The following is an 8,813-nucleotide window of genomic DNA, read 5'->3' on the forward strand; positions in this document are numbered from 1 at the left end:
GTTTTTAATCTTTAGGCCCCAGAAGTCAGTCTTACCAACGTCAAGAAATAAATGCATATAGATGATGTTTTTTTAGGGCTGAATGACAAACATGACCTCAGCTAACCTCAATCATTTTGGTTGTCTAAAGACAGACTATAACAAAATTGATTTGATTCCTTAATTATAATTTATTGAAAGGGCAGTTACAAAGTTTCACTTATTCTTGCTAGGGTCACTAAAGCACAAATATTTTTGTGCTCGAATACCAACCTATCAATAGCTACCAACTGTAAAACCAGTCTTTAGTTTTTCAAAGTCAATATAATTAACTTGAAATGTATTTCATTATCAAACTAAGTTGTAAAATAATATTTTCAAACAAATCCAAAACTTATTTTTATTTATAGAAACAAGCCAACACACAGTAAAATTAAGGAAAAAATACACTAGTTATTTCAAATAGTACCACAAGCCATTTTTTCTGTAAAGGACCAAATATTAGATATTATCACAAAACATTTTAGCACCCACTCAAAACAAGAACCATTCAATTGGCCCCGGAAAAACACACTGAAATTATTTTACATAGCATAATAAGCAAGGGGATATAGAACATTTGAAAAACAGTTCCAAAAAATGGAGTACTAAAGATGTAACATGAATTCTTAGTTCCTTTGTTGTGGTAATGAATTAAAACATTATAGAATATATTTAAGTCAGAAGTCCTGTAGTATGAAGACAACTACCTTCATTTGTGAAAATACTATTGTATATTAATAATAATTATTCTGGTATTTAAATCAAATTTATCCTCAGATTTTCTTTCCTGAATTTGTTATTAACAATTTAACCCTGGAACACAAAAATATTTTATTCATTCTATAATATTGTGTTTTAATTATTATTTTGAATATAAATCGATGTAAAAATGTGAGCATATACATACACAAATACATAAAAAAGGGCATTTAATATTTAGCCATTATAATATATGACATACTACAGGTCACACATACATTTTCATTTATTGTAATTTAGTATGCCTAATAATTATGTTAAAACAATATTCTTAAAATGCTTGTGTATACAATGGAACCAGACAATTTGTGTGATTTGAACAATTTACACTGTCTTAGGCACTCAAAAGAAAGAATCTTTCTTCTGAATAGTTCTTAAATTTTCGCTCAAATTGGCTGAGGTCCAATTCTAATCAAGAGTCATTCTCTAATACTTAAGGTCCTATGTTACTTAAGATTCCAAATGTTGCCAATGACACTGAGTGGTATCAAAAGGGTGCATGGAGGGGCTGGGCAGGGATACAGTGGCTGCTTCTGCACTTCCAGAACTAGCACCCCAGACGGACCTGTCCTGGGCTTACTCTAAATAAAGCTATTGCCTCCAATATGAATATCCATAAGGCTCCAATTAACATGGGTTTGTCTAATCTCTGATATTTGGGGTGAAGGATTAGGTTTAATTTCTCCTTAATTGGCATCTAACTATATTTTAGGTAGAGTCAAACTCTGAAGCCATAATTTAACACTCCAAAAGTCCAATTAAGTCACAAAAATATAGGCTTCAGAGTCTGAAAGACATCAAACTTTAACTTAATTGGGTTTTTTCACTTGTGTAATAACAGATGAAAGTTGTGTTTCTTAATCATTAGTGGTTGTCCATTCTAGAAACTGTAGTAAGCTTGGCAGAGTCCTGCGTATCATTAAGACTGTCTAGTACTTTTTTCTCTAAAACCACACCCTTCCCTCAGTCATGGCATAAGACTTCTTAGATGATGATGGAAATTCTATATGTAGAACAAGTATATAATTAACCCAAGAATTTCACTAATTTCCTTCATAACTGTGTTCCAAATGAAATTTCAAAATAAAAGCCTAGCAGTTTTACACCTTAAAATATATACTCCAAAATTAACCCATTAAGCACTTAATAATGCACTCTAAATTGTTTCTTTACCATCATCAGTTAATATTCATCAAATGCCCAATAGACTAGTTTCCCCCTATTTATGGATTTTTTTTATGTATGACATTCCTAATAATCACATAGAGGCATTAAAATTGTGTTCTTGCAGGATCTTCCCACTGCTAACTGTGAAAATAAAATAAGGTACTGCAACACATTTTTTCTTGACTGTAAGCTGTCATTTTGGCATAATATCTCAGGTCTTCTCTTTGGTCAAGAAAAGGAAAACTTCCCTTCCCAGAATACTTTTTCAGTTTCCCTTCTTCTGAAATAGACAGGCAGGTAGTTTCCTTCCCATCTGAAATATTGTTTTGAGATAGGTGAATTCCGTTTCTGGGTACATAATTGAGAAAATTTAGCAATCAGACAGATGAAACTTCTCAGCCTAAACTGCAGAGAAGAAGACCACGCATTTGCCTAGTGCAGAACTAACACCCAGATCTCGTGTCTCTCCAGCCTATTTTCTCTATCTCACCTCTCAATACATTTAAAAGGAGAAAATACAGCTGGGTAGATTGATATGAACTTTATTTGAGAGCTGTTCTCAGAAATAACATTGAAATTGAATTGTTTTGCTTGGGGGTACATATCAACACTTTGAAGCAGGGTCTATAGGTTCTGAGGTTCTTACTTTGGAAATAGATTTAGGAAAAAAAATGGGTTCATCTTAGTTCCAAACCAAAAGGCTTTAGTTTTTGAACTATCAAAGAGTTGTCAAAAGCATTCACAGTCTTAGAGTGCCGGGTTACTGAAATACTGCTCTAATTCAAATGATAATTAATTTAGTTGATGGCTTATATCGGACAGTACCCTTTAAAAGACAGATTTGTTATTTTTGAAGAGAAGAATTTGAAAACCTAGGGGGCTAACCTCTATAAAGCATTTGGAAACATTTTTTCGGGGCGTATCAATACAGGGAGCCAAAGGGCTGAGAATTTCGAAAGGCTGGGGAATGAAGAGGAGTGAAGATTTTGCTTCCAGGTTCTCACGGTGCCATCCAGTTCTCATTTTCTTATCTACAAAGTTAAAAAAAGAAACTCAATAATACTATTAAAAGCAACTATTATTTCCTCTCAGGGATGCAAAATATTTATGATGTATCCTCAAATCATTGAATGATCTCTAAGAAGAAGAAGCCAGACAAAATAGCTAGAAAAAAACCCAATGAGTTTCATTAATGAAAAATGTAATAACAGCAAAGTGGTGTAATTGATCTCTGTTTAAAAATGAAAAAAAAAATGATGCTCATAGCTGACTTTGATCTACCTGCATTCAAAGAAAAGCAAGTTCTATCTTTAAATTGGAAAACTTTAGTCAGGAAGGAGAAGTCAAGCTGAGTGGTCACTGGAAATGCTGTCCAATGAAGCAGCAGATCTATATTTAAATTTTAGAATTGTGTATGTCAGCCATGAAATGAACCAATTCTAGTTAATGAAAAATTAACTGGAAAACATCTGTGCAATTTTGGAAATCCCAAGGCTATAATGAAAGCAACTGCTAGAATGTGTATAGTACTTTACTATTTATGAAGCTCTTTTTACATATTTGATTTCATTTAGTCTTCACAACAACCCTGTGAGGTAAATGTTATCAACCTCACTGTAAGTCAAAAAAAAAAAACAAAAAACAAAAAAAACAAACAAACAAAAAAAAAAACACAGAGGTTTTACATGTGTTTAAGAAACTTGCCTAAAGTCAAGCATTTAATAATGAAGGAAGCCAGTCTGGGCACAGAACAGTTCTCTTTCCATCTGTCACTCATGTCCGAACCCTGTCTCATCTCTGCTTTGCAAGTGTTAGATGACTGAGGGATTGGAAAGACAAAGCTACTTTTAATTAAACATGTGAGGGCACTTTATATCCTGAGTCACTCTTTAGGATACTCATACTATGAATCTGAATTCACCAAACATGAAGATGATCTTGTTCATATCCAACATAGCACAGGATACCCTTATAACACTGATCAACATATGTTTACCACGTTCAAGTCTACAGAGTACCTTAAACAATCCTTTTCTACTCTTTAATAAAATCTGGCTTACCTCATACAAACCTGACTATAAATCAACCTCACAATAGGGGAAAAAGGATATTTTTGGCCAGTCAACAACATTTCCTTTCACCTTCAGCATCTTAGTAATCGTGCTTTCCTTGACCAATAATATGTGAAGAACCGAAAGGAGGGTGCCGCCAGTTGTAAAGTTACCATTTTGAAATGCAGGGTAATTGATAGTTTCTAATAGAACTTCCCCTTTCATTCTGCACTGGCCACCTCCTGCTCATTATGCCCCAGCTACTTGTGCCTCTTGGAGGTGCCAACTCATCTCCAGGACACCGTTTAAGGCTACATTTTCTGATGCACAACTTAATTTTATTGGATGAAAACATAATGTCTCTGAAGTTTTCTCTGAATACTAAGGCTGATGATGAGCTCTTTTTGTTCAGAACCAGTGCCGTACATTGTATGACTTTTAAACCAATCAAGTCTTATTTACATTAGAAATGAAAATAAAAGAAACCAACAACAAAATATAAAGCTAGGGTGGTTATACTTTTTCCTTTAAATATATAACTTCTGTATATTTCCAGGAATTAGACCTGCACATTTTAGGACAGCATGTTTTCATTAATATTCCATATAAAATAATGTATAGTTTTTGGTAGCAAGGTGAAAGTGCAACTAGAAATACAGTCTTGTTCCCAATGAATTGATTTATGGTTATATCAATAAAGTACATTTTTTCTTGTGATTTCTGGCTCAATTCAGCTAATGGGCCAAAAAGTCAATCACAAGAGTCAAGCTGCATGAACTCAAGACTCAAGTTGAAACAGGAATGAATTTGATGGACTTAGAAGATCTAGGTGAGTCCTTCCATGTACCCGTACTGTTTGTTGGGCTTCGGTTGTTAGAGTAAAAAGTCTGTTTCCTGCTCATACTGTCAGTATCTTCTTTGTTGAATTTTTCCTTCAAGTTTTGGCAGCACAAGAAGCTTTGAATACAGTCTTGAAGGAGATGGCCACTAAAAAACATGTATATCCAGGGATTGCAGCAGCTATTCAAGGAAGCCAGTAAGGCAGTGATGGTGATGGTAGGGTTTTCCGATTCTGCATAAAAAATATAAAGGGAAATCATGTAATGTAAGTAACTGAGCCCTGGATGAACTCATTTTTCTATTAACTAATTAAAAAGGAAAAACATTCTAGATTAGCATAGAAAATGAACTATTTCATTTATCAATCAGGGAAACTGGGAATGTTTGAAAATTGCTTGACTATAAAATATTTTTGTAAGCAAGATACCTTAAAATTAATATAAGTATTTTAAAAACACTATCAAAATATTTAAATAGAATAAATGGGAATTTTCAGAGGTTACATCTATTAAATAATTCATTTTTAAAAATCCGTATCTTCTATACTCAAACTGTGCTAATGAACACAGCAGTTATGGAATGGCTACAATTTTAATGAAATTTTAAGAGTCTGTAATAACCATGTATACCAAATTATATTTATCCTAATAACTCAGGAAAAAATATGGCATTAGGGATCAAGTTTAGTAGTTTTAAATATCCTTGTAATGTGAAAACTGTACAGAAGTCCCTGGATGATATAAGCTTTAGTTGTTATTTTTTGGTTAGAAATTTGGTTTGATTTGAAAAGAAAGCCATGTGTAATTGCGGTTCAAACAAATTATATTAAGATGAACAGCAGAATTAGGAAATTCCAATAAAATTCTAAAATATTTTATGGTAATTAGCACTGGAAAACTGCACAAATATTATAACCTTTCACAGTGGAGCTACTCTGCTGGTAATATACCTTTTCTAAAAATAAGAATAGTCAATAAACACCAACTTTTCCTTGATTATTACATATAAACTTGGATCTTCTTACTCTTTTTATGCCAGAAAACAATTACAGGCTATTATTTAATTATACTTTGTGCTAAGATGCTGCTTTCAAATGTGATCAGGAGCCATGGGTAAGACGGTGTTCACAAAGAATGAAAATCACCAACCTACGCACAAGTGAAGTTTTTATTACTTGTGTGTAAATCCTGCTAAAGCAATAATTAGACTGAATTTCTTTATTTGATTGGCAATATTAAGAGGCTTCTAAGATCAAGCAAGATAATAGTAAACCAGAAATAAAGTGTTTCTATTGTATTTTTCATTAGTGCTAATATTACAGTCTGTAAGAATATTTAAGTTAAATTCATATGGAAATATTTTATTTGCAAATATAACTTCCAAAGTATATTACATACCTCCCCTACTCCAACTCCGAAAAGTGAAAGGGGAGACAGCTACTCCCAGATACCTATTTCCTGTTACCAGAAACATTCTGCTAACAACTGTGCCATTGGAATTTATTTGGTTTGAGTTTCAACAAGCATTGAAATTTATTTGGTTTGAGTTTTTGTCTTTACTAGAAGAAAATATTTTCAAGATGCAAAATTAAATAATTTTTTTGCAAGTTACCACGAAGTTAGTTTTTCTAGTTTGGGAAGAAATTAAAAGCAAACACAATAGTAGGTGTAGAGAACATTTCCTGTAAACTACTATAAGAGTTATATGGAGACATACAGAGCTGTGTGGTCAAATTAGTGGTGAAAGACTAATAAATCAGTCTAACAAATTTAGATTATCAATAATCCTGCTTTGAAATACCAAGAAAAAAGCGTTAATCATTGTTAGAAAAAAATAGATTATAATGAGAAAGGAACATTATTAGCTAAATGCCAAATTGGAATTAATTTCTAAAGAATCTTTCTCCAGCTTTCTTTAGAAACATATGTCTGTTTCTATACTTGCCCCTGAGGCATTTCTACACATTTTAAAAATTAGTTGTAATACATTTCACAATCCAACAAAAAGCAGTTGTGACAGTAAAAATATTTTCCTGAATCCAATAGACTTGAAATGGTATTAATACAGTAGCTAGTGATTTGGCAGAAAGTCATTATTCGTTGTAATTGCCTGGCTGACTCTAAGACACAGTTTCTGGAATTATGGTCTTAGCATCATTGCACACTACAAATGCAAAGTCCTGGGCTCTATTCCAGACAATCTTAATTAGAATGTCTGCGTGGGGAATCCAGAAATTTGCTTTTCTTTTTCCTAACAGTGTTCCTCTAAGGTGCGACTGTATGTACACACAGAAGTTTAAAAGCTACTGCCCTAGAAGATACGATGAAAAGAAATGCTATATTCTCTCTCTTTCACACACACACACACACACACACGCACACACACATCTATCCCTGCACTTTCCTCTATTTTCCCGTCACGTACCGGTCCAGATGGACTTGACATCCCAGACAGACCACATCTGGATGATGAAAAAAGGTGCCCAGCAGACGATATAAGCCGTCACGATCACAAAAGTCATCTTCACCGTGCGGATCTTGGCGCGGGAAATGGACTTCACGCTGCTGACACAGGGCGCGAGTAGGAACCCCTTTTGGAAGGTGCCACCTGCTTGCTCCGCGCCCTTGCTCTGGCGCGACGAGGTCTTCCCGCGGACGTTGTGCCAGATGTTGTAGCAGATGAAGCCGTAGCAGGTACCCAAGATGACCACGGGCGCCACGAAGATGCCGCCCGTCATCCAGGTCACATAAGCACGGGGACCCCAGGGCTGGATGAAGGTGGCCCAGCAATCGCGGGCCTTGGTGACGTTGTTCACCTCGATCATGGAGAAGACGAAGTACTGCGGCGTGCTCAGCACGAAGCTCAGCACCCAGGCGGCCGCTATCATGAGGCGCGAGCGGCGCGCGGGCTGTTGCAGAGTCTTGAGCGGGTGGCACACGGCGATGTAGCGGTCTGCCGTCATGACGACCAGCATGTAGGCCGACGCGAACATGCCAAACACCTGCAGGTGCTTCACCACGCGGCACAGCCAGTCGGGGCCGCGGAAGCGGTAGGTGATGTCCCAGCACATCTGCGGCAGCACCTGGAAGAAGGCGACGGCCAGGTCTGCCAGGCTGAGGTGTCGGATGAAGAGGTGCATGCGGGACGTCTTGCGCGGCGTCCGGTGCAACGCCAGCAGCACACTGCTGTTGCCCAGCACGGCCACCGCAAAGGTCACCGCCAGCACGGCGATCTCCACTTTGGCTAGCTCCTCGTTGCGCAAGTCCTTTGGCGGGCCGTTACCTTCTCCAAAGGGTTCGGTCTCTTGGCTCGTGTTGGCACCGCCGGTGACCAGAGGCCACCATGGGCTGGAGTTGCCCGAGGGCTCCTCATCGGGGCCGGTGGAGAAACGCATGCTGTCTAGGCAGAGCCTACTCGCCTTCCTCGGAGCCCCAGCTCTCGCGGGCCGCTCCCTCCCCGCCTCGCAGGACTTGGGCTCCTCGCCCCGAGCGCACCGTCTTCGCCTCCTCCGCGCGCTCGCCGCTGACTGGGCTCTGCGAACCCTCCCGCGGGCGTCTCCCGGAGCAGCGTCCCGCCTGCCCACACAGCAGCTCTCAGCAGGGTGAGCCGGCCCCTCTCCCTGCTCTGCCTTTTCTCAACTTTAGCGAAGTCGGGAAGGTGCGCTCAGAGCTTCTGGAAGCACTGGGTTCCTAGCTCAAGTATTTATGCGGTGCTTGTTTCCTAAGGATTCGCTCCCTCTCGCTCTAGTGGCGGAAGACTGCTGGTTGCCTACTCCCCGCTCCCTGGAGTTTTTCTTTTTTTTCCTCTCCCTGCGTCGGTGTTTGTCCTCTTTGCATCACTGCTGCGGGGGTGGAGCTGGGAGACTTGCTGATTCCTCCGCACAGTAGGCGGGATCGTGGCGCCTTCCCGCTCTTGACTTCCAAATCTTGGACGTGTCATGCCTTTTCTGGGCTCATGGCCGTTTCCTCAAGCTTC

General features: G+C 38.2%; 1 protein-coding gene across 2 annotated transcripts; it reads right to left on the bottom strand.

Moving 5' to 3' along the window:
* Nucleotides 1-365: 365 nt before the first annotated feature.
* AVPR1A (arginine vasopressin receptor 1A) lies at nt 366-8,331 on the bottom strand. Of its 2 annotated transcripts, XM_064377293.1 has the most exons (3): nt 7,263-8,331; nt 4,846-5,070; nt 366-2,978 (listed from the first exon to the last, which is right to left on the bottom strand). In XM_064377293.1, the coding sequence occupies exons 1-3, from the start codon at nt 8,230-8,232 to the stop codon at nt 2,776-2,778; spliced, it is 1,398 nt and encodes a 465-aa protein (XP_064233363.1). In that variant the 5' UTR covers nt 8,233-8,331; the 3' UTR covers nt 366-2,775. The 2 variants fall into 2 exon arrangements, with proteins under 2 accessions (XP_064233363.1, XP_012300389.2); XM_012444966.2 differs by having other exon boundaries at nt 2,885-5,070.
* Between the last annotated feature and the right edge of the window lie 482 nt (nt 8,332-8,813).

Source organism: Aotus nancymaae, unplaced genomic scaffold, assembly GCF_030222135.1.
Source record: "Aotus nancymaae isolate 86718 unplaced genomic scaffold, 86718_ANA_hifiasm-v0.15.2.pri h1tg000016l, whole genome shotgun sequence".
NCBI lineage: Eukaryota > Metazoa > Chordata > Mammalia > Primates > Aotidae > Aotus > Aotus nancymaae.

Excerpts from the sequence above, each read along its gene's own strand:
- AVPR1A (XM_064377293.1), bottom strand. The coding sequence starts at position 8,232 with ATGCGTTTCTCCACCGGCCCCGATGAGGAGCCCTCGGGCAACTCCAGC. Across the intron at positions 5,071-7,262 it reads TGTCAAGTCCATCTGGACCG|AATCGGAAAACCCTACCATC; the intron begins GTACGTGACGGG and ends TTTTTTATGCAG. Across the intron at positions 2,979-4,845 it reads AAGCCCAACAAACAGTACGG|ATAAGAAAATGAGAACTGGA; the intron begins GTACATGGAAGG and ends TTAACTTTGTAG.